Consider the following 13952-nt stretch of genomic DNA (forward strand, 5'->3'; position numbering starts at 1 on the left):
ACCCCCTTGGCCATAAGCTATAGTTCCAGCTGCCACTTATATGAATTTGGGGTACCAAAATCAGACAGAACCACTTCCAACAGCTTGAAATTGGTTTTAGGTTCTGAAAAATGGCATTAAAATGCTACCACAAAAAGTTGGGGCACCACTCGGCATCAGACAATTATCGATTTGTCATTCAAACAGTTTTTTAGCATAAAATGAATATTTTAATCCAATTTAGTGCCAAATGTGATGCCACTTTTGTGAATTCCCCCTCTAAGAGTGTAACAAATGAACCAGCCCACAGGGGTTAGACACATTAGCACTTACAGAGAGATACCTGCCATTTCCAGGGAGGGATATCCCAAGTTAGATTTATGTTTGAGGGAGAAGATATTGCCTACCCCTCCCCAAGTGCTACTATAACCCTCTGAAAGGGGTGAGAAGTCCAGTCTCCTCTTCCCCTCCCCATCAGGTTGGCTGTTTCCCAGGGACACAATGATATCCCACAGGCTGTAGGGGGCTGATCCGAAAGAATCCCGCCTCCCTGAAACATCACATCCCAAAAAAAAAAAAAAAAAGAAAAAAAAAGAGAAAGAGAGAGAAGGAGAGCATAGGCTGCCCAGAGCCCAGCCAGAGATAGCTGTGCAGCAGCAGCCGGGATGCCCTGGTTAGGCAGCCCCCCTTCGCTCCTCTGGGCACTACTAGTAGGGATGCTCCTTTTGGGACAGGGGCAGGAATTCCTGGACTATTCCTATGATCTGGAGGAGGTGGAAGAAAGCATAGATTACAAAGACCCCTGCAAAGCTGGTAAGGGGGGAGAAAAGGAGGAGGAGAAGGGAGGGAGAGAAAGAGGGGATAGTGAGAGAGAGAGTGAGAGAGAGGAGGGGGAGAGAAAGGGGGAAGGGATAAAAGAGAGAACTTTGGACAGTTCAGCTGAGACTTTGTTATTCGCAGCTGTGTGTGTATCAGTGTATCTGTGTGTGCAGGCATTCTTGTGTGTGTACACCTTGACAGCTAGCATGGTATATACAGTGTGCAGATCAGTGCTTAGATTCACCATCACTGTGTATCTATGTGGCAGCAGTTGTACAAGTTGGTGTGCAAGCCAGGAGTCTGCCTGTGTTATCTGTTACAGCTGTGTGCTACATTCCTGTTTGTGTGTGTGTGTGTATGCATTGTGGCCATAGGCAGTATAGTGTGTCACCCTGAATTTGTATCACTGAACAGCGTGAGCTGACACTTTATCCCCTAAGTGTGACTGGTGTGATTGTTGTACTGATGAGTAACATGAGTGTTTGTGTTGCATATTGGGTCTATTGGTTTGATGGGAGGTGTTGGAAATTTGTTGGGGGGGGGGGGGTGGTATTGCCATACAGACAATGGGAAAGACAACCTGACAGTTCCTGGGTTTTGTCTTTTATCATCAACAACAGGGATCTGCCACCGTGGCTTCATAGCTGCTGCTGAACTACAAATCCCAGCAGCCTAAGGCAGAAAATGTGTGCGTGGTCTGTGTGCCTAGGCATAAAACACACTTGTACCCCTATTGATATCTGGGAAATATATCCCAGTTATAAATTACATTCCCGTTACTCCCTTTTGTGGGCTGTAAATAGAAAAAAAAAAAGTCCAGAGTAGATATTGGTCCTAAACCAAATCTTGGCTGCAGCACTGACTTCAATTGGGAGAAAGGGGGTTAAGAATACTGATGCACAGTGTAAACTGTTAATTATAACCAGAGCCGGCTGTCACAGGGCTGCCCTTATAATCACATCTTCATGGGGTGGCACAGATGGGTATGTACATGGGCACCAACACACACACTGCTGCTGCCACTCACACTCCTATACATATACATATTATACACATATAAGTTGTGTGCTCACACTCTGGCTGACACATAGACAGCTTTTCTCTCTCCCCCCCTCCCCACACATGAAGAATCAGTGCCACATAAACACAAAGGCAGACACGCAGACACACGCATTCCCTGACACACTCATTCATACATAGCTCAGTGAATCACGCACACAGTGACTCATGGGCTGTACACAATACACACATAAGGACATGCACGAGGGTGATGCAGGTCACAGGCACACACATTGCTGAAAGGTGATGTACTGAACTGAACTACTGCCCCGGCCAGCTGTGCCTGTATTGGAAGTCTTCATAGCTTAAATTGCGAAACACTGGCTGATACTCATTGTTGTCCAACTGATTGGCCCGTGGCATGAATGCTCAATGAACTCAATCCAGTTCCCACCATATATATAGTGCTAAATTGGTTGAAAAGGTAAGTGGAACTGTCTTAAAGGTGGCCATACACGTTAAGATCCGCTCGCTTGGCAAGGTCGCCAAGCGAGCGGATCTTCTTCCGATATCCCCACCTATGTGTGGGTGATATCGGATGAATTTAGGTTAATTCAGTAGAATTAGAACGCCAGTAATGCGCATGTCGGTTCAGGGACCACATCAACAAGCCAATGTGGTCCCCGATCCCACTACATTTTCTAACTGCCAGATGTCAGTCGGGCAGGCCTGTTGTTTGTGCCCCTACATAGGCCGATAAGCTGCTACAATCGGCCTGTGTATGGCCACCTTAAAGAGATACCGACAACAGAAATGAAACCTTTTTTTACATCCGTCATAACATTGTCTTTGCATGCTATTTATAATTTTGCCATAAAAGTATTTGTCCAAGCTTTTACATTCCCTATCTGATCCCCCATGTTCTTCTATGAGGGGGCTGCCATATTTGTCCAGCAGGAGGCCGTTAGCATTAGAAGCTATAACTGACAGGCTGAGAAGGGACAGTCAGGCTGGCAAAACAGTCAGGTTTTGGGATTTCAAGTAACAATTACTTACAAAAGCAGCCCTATCAGCAAAAAATGATCAACACAACCTATAGGCAACTTTTTATGTAGATTTATATTTTAAAAAGTTGTTTTTTCGTGTCAGTATCACTTTAAGGTGGCCATACTGTACACTGTAAGATTCGTTCGTTTGCCGAGGTCACCAAGTGAGCGGATCTTCTCCTGATATGCCCACCTATCGGTGGGCGATATCGGCCTAATTTTATCATTTTAACCCATGGGCAAAATATTGAATTAAAATGGCGGGCATCATGGGTGCCGTCGGTACGGGGACCGCATCAGTGAGCCAATGCAGTCTGATCTGATGGAAAAATCAAACCTGCCCAATTGAGATCTGGCCAATTTCGGGCCAGATGTCAGTTGGGGAGGCCTGTCGGTGATGCCCATACACGGGCAGATAAGCTACTGAATCTGTCTAAAGGACGGATATCTGCAGCTGAATTCGGCCCATATATAGGCACCTTTATCCATACAGTTCCCAGCACTAGAATCCCTCAGTATGCACATGCTATAGTATGAGCCTCTAAAACTACCCTGCCAATGTATTTTAGAAAGTAGGGATCATTTACTTTCCCCCAGGGAGAAGTGCAAGAGCAGTAAGAGCGCACCCCTTAAGGTAATGGCACACAGTGAGATTTGCCTGTGGTTAAAACTCGCCTACCGTTGGCGACAAATCTCCTCAAAATGCTTTCCCACCGGCAATAAAGTAAACCGCTGGTGGGAAAGCACACTTGGAGCTTCATTTCCTGAAGTCGCCAGAAGTTTCCTGCGCAGGAAACAAGGAAAAATTAAACACCGTTATTGGTGGGAAGGAGATTATTCACCTGCGGTAGCTGAGACTTATCTGTGTGCCACTGCCCTTAGGCTAATGCCACACGAAGCGTATTTTCGGCAAGCCGAAAAATGCTTGCTGGGAATATGCCCCTAAGCTTTAAAATCCTCCTACCTGTGCCTGCACCCAAAAGCATTGAATACACTGGGAGATTTTGCTTTTTCAGCGGATATTTACTACATGTGCCTGCACCTGAGTATATTCAATGCTTTTGGGTGCAGGCACAGGTGGGAGGATTTTTAAGCATAGGGGTGTATTCTCAGCAAGCATTTTTCGGCTTGCCAAGAATAAGTTCCTTGTGGCATTAGCCATAGGGGCTGATTTACTAATCCACGAACGGTCTGAAGGCGATTTACGATAAAGTCATAACGGCGATGAAAAAAATCACAAAAAATACGAAAAAGTCGCAAAATGTTCTATTCCAATCCGAATTTTTCCCATTCGGATTCGAATTCGTGGATTAGTAAATCAGCCCCTTAGAGTTCATCCATGGGGTACTTCTGGATACCGATAATAAGGAAGATATTTTGACTTTTGTGACTTCATATAGCAAACAATTTTATCAAGTAAGATTAGGAGTTTATTACCAGTTTTATTTAATGATCCCAAGTTATCAATTGTTTTGCGGCATGTCAGTAAGTTTGTTGCCCGTAGGGCTCTGACTTTGGGCAACATATTATCCCCTAGCCTTTTTAAATCTAGGCATTCGAAGACTACTTGGTTGGACACTAAAGGTACTTATCCTTGTAGAGCTTGTTGATGTATTTAAAACACTCCCAGGATTTTAGAAGTACTGTGACGGACAGGGTATATGTTATGCGCACTTATGCTAATTGCAATACGTACTATGTGGTCTATTTACTTACCTGCTCTAATTGTAACATCCAGTATGTTGGTTGTACAATACGTTCTTTTAAGAGCAGGATGCGGGAATATATTAGGCACAGTGTTTCTAAACAGTCCTGTGTCTAAACATTTTTTACAATTTAGTGAAGGTGATATCTTGTGTCTACAAATACAGGTGATTGATAGTGTTTGCCAATAAGAGGGGCAGGGATTTACAGAAAGAACTTTCCTGTGCTATAGTGAAATGGATATGCCTACTGGGTACCCATCCCTCTAATGGTTTGAATTCAGTTTTTGTTGTTAGCTGCTTTGTCTAAATTAGCTTTTTATAATTTCCGTATTGGATTGCTGGGGAAATGGCTGCCCCAGATAAACAAAATCCAGGGTGCACAGTGCAGCATCATGGGATGCAGGCCAGCCCTGTCTTAGGTAGCCTGTTGCAGCCTGCATCCTATGCCACTCCTTAACTGCTGTCTAAATGACAAGCAAGTTAGGGGACAGGTAGGGGGTGGGAGAGGGGTCACCTACCTGCCTCCTTTTACCCGCCCCTCATGCATACAGTGCCACCACACGCAGGCAGCATTGTATGTATGGCGGTAGCCAACAAGCGCAGACACCTGTGGCAATCCTCTATGCAAGGGAGGCAGTGTGCCAAGTGCAAAAAAAAGGGTACATTGTGCCCATTTTATACACTTCGCACACTGTCTTCCTTATAGTAAATCACCCTAGTGTGAATAAGGGCTAACTTCCCATAGAAAAACAGAGTTCTCCCTCCTTTTTTCTTGGCACATCATGCCATCATCATCTACCCAACTTGCCAAAGAGATTTTCCAGAATGACCAGTAGTTGTGGAGCTAGGCAACCAAAAGCAAGATGTGTGCAGTGGCACAATTGCCATGCATTTCCCTGTTCCCTGGGCAGACTGGCATACACTGTATTTTGTCAATCAAAAGATAATGTGTGCATTTTCTTGTTTGTGCAGCTGGGCCCTATAATATCACCCCAAAGGCATCAGTGGAGAAGTATAGAGACCTGTAATAAAACTGTTTACCTTTGTCACTTATTTCACAATGTGTGCATTATAAGGCGTTGCACTATTAGCAACACAATTCTCCTGAGTTGCACTGTGGGTAGTAAAAGTGTCAAATGAGTGGGTGTCTAATTATTGTATCAGTGAAGCAGATGTTGCCCCGATTGTGTTTGTGTCAGTGTGTGTGTGTTTGTGTGAGACTTGAAGACTCACAGTGCTTGTGTTTCTCACTATTGTGTTGCTTGTCGATTGTTGCTGAATGTGTGGATTATGAATTGTGTATTTATATTTTCTTTATGTGTCTGTGTGTAATGCTGTGTGTTTGTGTATCCAGTCTGTGTACTCTCTGCAAGAATTTGAGGGAAAATTAGTTTACACAGCTCCCTCTGTCTACAGATTTCATTGCAGACTCTGTTCTCCAGCACACACCAACTGCTTTAGCATAACCACTCTATTTTAATACTTACCTGGGACATCCCTGGTTTCTTCCTAATACACTCCCTGGCCTCACTATAACCCTTACTTACAAATATCAGGGATGCAAAACTCCACTTTAGTTTATATATATATATATATATATATATATATATATATATATATATATACACACATATATACACACATATATGTAATGCAAGGACACTAACATTTCCCTTCTTGTATATAAACCTAAAGTAACACTAATTTATAGATTTATTGGGTCTACCACCTACACACAAAGCAGGGACACCAGTATCATCTATATATTCTTCTATAAACTCTTCTATGCAGGGACACCAGCTTAGCACTTCTATATCTTCTCTCAAGAGCATACCACTTCTTCTATATGCACTCAAGGCAGGGACACCAGCATAGCTAATTGGGGAGATCCCCGGCACATTTATTACACTACGCAACATTCTGGTGGCACAGCACTTCATCAGACATGTTCACTTGCCTTGTTACATTTTGTAATTAGTTATAATGTGGATAATGTGGGAGAGCTGCCCACCCCTTCAAACCAAGCACAAGGCTATCTACAGAGAGGGGGATCTCAGGGACACCATCATACCGCTTCTTCTAATTACTCCTAAAGCAGGGACACCAGCATAGCACTACTTCATATACCATCAATGCAGGACCACTAGTTTAGCACTTCTATATACCCTCAAGGCAAGGACACCACCATACCACCTCTTCTATATATTCTCAAACAGGGACACCACCATACCACTTTTTCTATATACTCCTCAAGGCAGGGACACCACCATACCACCTTTTCTATATACTCCTCAAGGCAGGGACACCCCCATACCACCTTTTCTATATACTTCTCAAGGCAGGGACACCACCATACCCCCTCTTCTATATACTCTCAAAGCAGGGACACCACCATACCCCCCTTTTCTATATAATCTCAAAGCAGGGACACCACCATACCCCCTTTTCTATATAATCTCAAGGCAGAGACACCAGCATACCCCCTTTTCTATATAATCTCAAGGCAGGGACACCAGCATACCACTTCTATATACACTCAAGGCAGAATTCCATTTCACTTCATCTATGTAAAGAGAGATAGGGCTCTCTTTTGGCTCCACCATATGCATTCAGACACCCACTATATGCATTTTATTAGCTGCACATATATAATCTCAAGGTGTCCACATGTCTCATAAAACTGGCAGCAGTAAGGGGGAAAAAATAAGGAATAAGGTCACAACGTATAAGATTTCATGGCAAGAAGGGAAAAAGAAATTGGCATTTAAAAATATACTTTTTTAGAAGTATGTGTCAGTGGGTATCCTAAATAGAAACTTGCTATTTTAAGTACTAAACCCTCAGGTTTATATGATTCACAGGGCACAGGTACTGCTAGGCCCCATCAGCCAATGAATGGATAAGGTTCTGCCTTTTACTCCCACACTACTTCCTGTTACGGTTAGAGCTGCATTATTTCCTGTCAGCTGATCTCTGAGGGAGCACACAGCCCATCACTAAATGGTGGATTAAGGGAAAAGATTTAAAATGACATTTACTGATACTTATTCCAGTGTCTTTAATAGGCCACTTAATATGATATAAGCTATATGTTGGTTAGGCATTCATTCTTGGGGAATATTTTCACACATCTACTTCCATAGATAACCATGCTCTCTCTCTTTACAGCTGCCTTCTGGGGAGACATTGCTCTGGATGAGGAAGACTTGGCAAACTTTAAAGTTGACCGAATAGTAGATTTAACAAAGCACACAATATCTACAGGTACCGAAATTTAACTTTTACTTTGTGCAGAGTGCCATACACACAAACAACAAAGCATCATTATACCCCCCCCCCCACACACACACACTATGGGGCTGATTTACTAACCCACGAATCCGAATTGGAAAAATTCCGATTGGAAAACGAACATTTTGCGACTTTTTCACCGTTACGACTATTCGTAAATTGTCGCGACTTTTTCGTAGCCATTACGATTCGCTAGTATCTTGTCGCGACTTTTTCGTATTGAGCGCTCGTAAGCGGCGGGCGAAACTTTCAGACTTAGCATGATTTTGGAAGCCTCCCATAGGACTCAATGGCACTCTGCAGCTCCAACCTGGCCCAAGAAAAGTCTCCATACTGAAGCTTGAATGAATCCGAAACTTTCGTACTCGGCACGAAAGCTGCGAAAAAGTCGCGACTTTTCGCGCAGGTCGTAGCGCTACGAAAAAGTTGCGACATTTTGCGAAACAGTTGTAATGGCTACGAAAAAGTCGCGACAATTTCTGAAAAAATCGCAAAATACCGATCATAACGAAAAAAACGCATTCGGACGCCTTCGGACAGTTCGTGGATTAGTAAATGTGCCCCTATATGTTTTTTCTCCTATTGTTTTCCACCTGCTCCTGCCATGTATATTTTTAGTACTTGCTACTAAATGTCTGCCTGTGCAATATTGTTTCTCATTTTGTTTGCTATAACTTGCAATATGGAATGCAACTTCTTTAACATACAATCACTTTCCTGGCCCTTTCCTTTGTCTCCTGTATAGAATGGCCACAATTTAGTTAGGTATTTAGGGCAAAAACACACTGAACTACTAGAAGCAGCTACTTGTCAGGGCTACAAAAATAGAAAATGCTGAGAATTTATTAAGAATTGCCTCTGCTAAAACACACATAGAAACAATTATCAGTAAATTGTCAGCATTATCTATTTTTGTAACCATTACAAGTAGCTGCTCTGTGTGTCTTCACCCCTATGGTAATGCACATAAGAGATAACAATGAAGAAAGCACTGGTTTGCAAAGCCCCTGACTTAATGTGGGTCTGCACCCCCCCCAAAAAAATACCCGCAAAATTGCTGAGAGTGCTCATTTGAGCATTTGCCGTTTATATTCAATCTTAATTTTAAAGACATTAGCAGTTTTACACTGCTAATTTCCTGTTATTGGCACAAAAGCTCTGACATCTGCTGCGCTGGCTGTGCGCTTGAGGGTTTAATAACTGAGGCAGGCGGTATCTCCAGACACTGCTCTGCTCTCTTGTTTCAATCCCACACTCATCCAGTACATATTACCATACATTCTCATATCAAAAAAGCTTTTGACTTGTGTGTCTCAAGCACTTGCTTTGTCCTCATAAGAACAGCCTTGACTTTTCTGCTGTGCTTAGCCTTCTAGGCCCTTATCTCTCTGCACCACCTTTCCCCAACATATGCCCCACATTGTCTTCCTGCTGTTTTGCTCTTTTTCCTGTTTTGGTGAATCCCCATGGAAGTCAGGTTCTGATTACATTGAATAGGAGGAAAGCAAACAGACATGGATGCTAAGTGCCTGCTTTGTGTACAAGCTATATATACACAATCAGGTATATCCCTGTGGGAGTACAGAATATAAATATATATAGAGAGAAGATAAACAATAAGGCTATTGAACTGAGTGTAAGGACATCTCAACAAATACCATTCATTTACATATATGTGGGCTGCTTTTAGCAACTAATAAACAACTTGAGCATTTATTGGTGACCATCAATGCACTTAACATTCCGTAACTGGTTATATAAATGTTAATGATAAATGGCTCATCTGTTGCCTGAGACATATGGTATATAGCAGTGAGACCTTAGGCATCCTAACTTTGAGAGCAAGTGAAAACCCTTAATGAGCACAACTGCCTTCAGAGAAAGGCAAATATATACCCATCAGCTGCATTGTTGATGTTCATATCTGGGTCCAGCCAGTTCTGTGTCCACATTCTCTAGGTTCATATCATCTGTGCCTTAAGGTGGCAGTACACCTTACAACAGGGATCCCCAACCGTTTATACCTGTGAGCCACATTCAAATGGAAAAAGTGTTGGGGAGCAACACAAGCATGGAAAAAGTTCCTGGGGGTGCAAATAAGAGCTATAATTTGCTATTTGGTAGCCCCTATGTGGATTGATAGCCTATAGCTATAGCTCTTTTTGGCTTTACACTGGGTTTTATACAATCAACACTTGCCTCCAAGCCAGAAATTCAAAAATGTGCACCTATTTGAGGCCACTAGGAGCAACATCTAAGGGGTTAGGGAGCAACATGTTGCTCGCGTGTCACTGGTTGGGGATCACTGCCTTACAATTATGATCTTTCATGCGATCATTGGTCCCAGAAAAGATCATTCCCACCATCCACTGATGTTCAGGGCTGAATTGTGAGAGATATGGAGGTAGAAACAATTGGGATTCTACCCATATCTAATGATTCAGCCCTGAATACAGATTTTGTCAGGCGCCTTCAACAGAACTCAATCAAAATGTTTTGTCCCGTCCGAGCAACCGATATCCGAAGCCACACCTTCCGATTAAAGATTCCTGCAATCAACAACTTCCTACATTTCTGCTGTAATCATGAAATACCACTGTTCAATATTTTGCTATGCCGTCTATAGAACATTCTGCCCATAGCATTATTTACTCTCTCTGCCTGAACTAAATCAAGTTCCACCCTAAAAACCCATTCTTCCTTTCCATTTTTTTTTCTTCAGATAAGTGATCCCCAACCAATGGCTCACAAGCAACATGTTGCTCACTAAGCCCTTGGATTTTGCTACCAATGGCTTCAAATCAGATGCTTATTTTTTAATTTCTGGCTTGGAGTCATGTTTTTGTTACATAAAACCCAGTGTACTGCCAAACAGAGCCTTCTATAGGCTGCCAGTCCACATAGGGGCTACCAAATAGCCAATCAAAGCCCTTACTTGACAACTCCAGAAACTTTTTTCATGCTTGTGTTGCTCCCCATCTCTTTTTTTACATTTGAATTTGGCTCATGGGTAAAAAAAAGTTGGGGACCTCCGAGATAAGAGAATCACAGGTGGGTAGCTTCCCTCCTGATGGTATTTGTACATCATTGCTTCTGCCGAATTAAACAAAGGCTGCCGACACTTAGGGGCCTAACATTTTGGCACCCCCAGTGATTGTAACTTTCCTTCTCCTTTAACAGTTATGTTACACTCAGACCTTGTACTTGTTAGGTTGCCTATGCCAGCTGACAAGTGACACCTTAAAATACAGGCATGAACTTAGTCCAGGTAATTCTCACTGTGAGGTTGGAGCACTAACCAACAGCACCATCATGGCAATCTGGTTTGGTTGCCTTGTTTGTGTCAGGCTTATCTGAAATTTTTCCTATTGAGGAAACAAGTAAATCACTTTGGTGCCCCATGGACTGCACCACTAAATGATACTCCACCAATGGGTTTTTGCTACTGACATGATCAAAATGATAAGATGTCTACTGCAAAGCTAATAATTTTGGCCCTACAAAGTGGAAGATGGGCTGCTGACTTGGTCAAAAGAACTGAATCAAAACTAAAAGAAATGACTAATGTTTGCCGTTAAGGAAGGGCATTGAGAGATAAACCTTTATGATCTCTAGGTCTTTTTTTGATCCAACATTTTGTTAGGGCCACCCTTAGCTCACATCAAGGTTACTGATGGATGAAAGAAGGGCTGCTTTAAGGTACCGGTGTGCCAAAGATCTTGGTGGGCCCTCACAACTGCTCCAATACATTTCTTATAGGACTACCCTAAAGCTGGTGAACTTGAGTACAATAGGCAGTAAAAAAGTATGTGGGTGGGAAAAGATAAACTGTAATCACAAATATCAGCTTTTTTTACATAAAGTAAAAAAATGGTTTTGTTGAGCCAGTTGATTTAAATGAGGGGTCAGGGTTTGAAATAGATGGCTAGTGTCACGGGGGGGGCTAAGTTGATTCTACCTTTCCTTGTCCTTTCCTGTTCCTTGTAAATAATGCACCGAATCCCAGATTCAGTTTGGGATTCGGCTGAATCCAAGTCTTTTTTAAGGGTTTCAGCCAAATGTGAAACCCTTAAAATCACGTGACTTTGGGTCACTCAAACAAGGAAATCGAGATTTTTTTTTTCTGCATAGTTCTTTTTAATCCTTCCCTAATTTAATTTGTACATGTCAGTTATGTAGATTAGGGTTCTGATTTGGTTCAGATATCACCTAATACTTTATGTAAGACTCCGGATTAAGGCAGATTCCAAAATAGAGGATTCAGTGTTTCCCTAAGAAATATAACTTCTAGTATCTGTCTAGCCTTTTCTACTTTTGAGACAGTGTAGCAGAAGTCAGTCGATTAAAAGACACGTGAAGCAGCACACAAAGCTGACTTTTACTACACTATTTTCTTTCATTAGGCACAATGTTATTTTTGGGTTTGCTTTCCCTTTTACTCCCAAGAAAGCAGATGGATACCTGTGAAAAATTTCAGAGAAAAAAAGCTGTGCTGTGTCAAAATCTTGTGCTGGCACAAGCAGTGTGCAATGTACAACCATTTGGTGTTGTAAATGAATGTTTGCACAACTGTTCTATAGATTAAACTCGGTGGCTTCCTATGTTTAACCCTCCTTATGCTGGTTATCAAGAGCCCAGTATTTGGTTTCCCAAGACCTTTGTGCACACCTGTTCAGTGTTCTGTCCCCTCCAATAGCTTTTATTGCCATAATTTGTTACCTGGAAAGTATATAATTATCCTTTTTACTTTGTCATTGCTTTTTTTCTAAGACTTCAAACTCACCCCTGCACAGTACCTTTTCCTTTTGACCTGACTCTCATTTTTCCGTTCCTTCTGTTCCGTGATCTCCTTATGCAACCACCCCTGGCAGAGACAGCATAATTATTTTACCAGAACTGAACTATTTTAACAGTGCAGACTAATAAACAAGGCTAACTACATGTAGGAGGCTGATCAGGAGCACAAAAAATGTAGGAAAAAATGCATTAAATCTCAGACTCAAGAAATCTTCTCAGCTCTGTCATGACATCCCAAGCTTAATCCCCCATCAGTCTTTCCTACAGACACACAATTATGTAATGCACTACTCTAAACAGGATGTTTTGTGGAGGAATTTGTTCTTCTTCCTATTAAATGTAATAACACTTTAGTCAATGGTTGGCTTCTAGTGCTGCCAGTAATTTTTCATCTACAGCAGTGGTTGTTGGACTTTTTAAATTCAAGCCCTGCTTCAAAGTTTAGCTTTTGGCCATGGTCCCCTTAGCTCATAACAATGTTACAAATATAGTAAAATGTTGGTGTATCAGTTAAGGTGGCCATACTTTGTAAAATTTGTTCGTTTGGTGGGGTCGCAAAGCAAGCGCATCTTCTCCCAATATGTTCACAGGTGGGCGATATCAAGCTACTTCAATCGTTTGTCCCTAGGTCACTAAGCAAGCCACTGACATTGGTGTATCAGTTAAAGTGGCCATACACTGTAAGATCCGCTCATTTGGCGACCTCACCAAGCAAGCGGATCTTCTCCTACGGGTGGGCGATATTGTGCTAATTCAATTGTTTGGCCCTAGGGCCACATGATCGAACTTAAACAGCAGACATATGCGTTGTCGGATCGGGGACAAGGAGCTGATGCAGCCCCCGATCCAACAGAAAAAAACAAACCTGCCCGATGGAGAACAGTGGCCATACACGGGCCGATTTTAGCTGCCGCCTTGGCTCCTTCAGTCCAAGTCTGCAGCTTATCTGCCCGTGTATGGGGTCCTCCTATTTGACCGATATCTGGCCAAAAATTGCCCAGATACTGATCAGACATGTTTGAAGATCTTGTTGGAGCAAAGATCACATCAGCTTGTAAATGTGGCCCACATTCCGATGGCCTGTATCCCCATCATTGTGATCATTTGGCACTAGGATCAAATGATTGGATCAGTCCCATATCACCCACCTTAAGGTGGGCATATCGGTTAAAAATCCACTTGTTTGGAGATCCCGCCAAACAGGGTCGGACTGGGGGATGCAGGGCCCACCGGGGCTCCCGCCCCAGGGGCCCTGCAGGTACCCCAGCCAGCTGTGTCCCCTACCCCCCCCAGGGGCCCCCCTAACCCCCCCTGC

The 13952-nt window shown here is 42.8% G+C and overlaps 1 protein-coding gene across 2 annotated transcripts in view; it reads left to right on the forward strand.

Annotated features, from left to right (window-relative positions):
• Positions 1–576: 576 nt before the first annotated feature.
• bmp1 (bone morphogenetic protein 1) overlaps positions 577–13952 on the forward strand; it is a 46995-nt gene continuing 33619 nt past the window's right edge. The window contains exons 1-2 of one of the 2 annotated variants that reach the window (XM_012959185.3): positions 577–792; positions 7718–7813. In XM_012959185.3, coding sequence (XP_012814639.1) covers positions 645–792; positions 7718–7813 — 244 coding nt within the window. In that variant the 5' untranslated portion in view covers positions 577–644. The remainder of the gene's footprint in view (positions 793–7717; positions 7814–13952) is intronic. The other variant, NM_001045671.1, reaches the window with a different exon arrangement.

The sequence above is a fragment of the Xenopus tropicalis genome, chromosome 3 (assembly GCF_000004195.4).
Source record: "Xenopus tropicalis strain Nigerian chromosome 3, UCB_Xtro_10.0, whole genome shotgun sequence".
NCBI lineage: Eukaryota > Metazoa > Chordata > Amphibia > Anura > Pipidae > Xenopus > Xenopus tropicalis.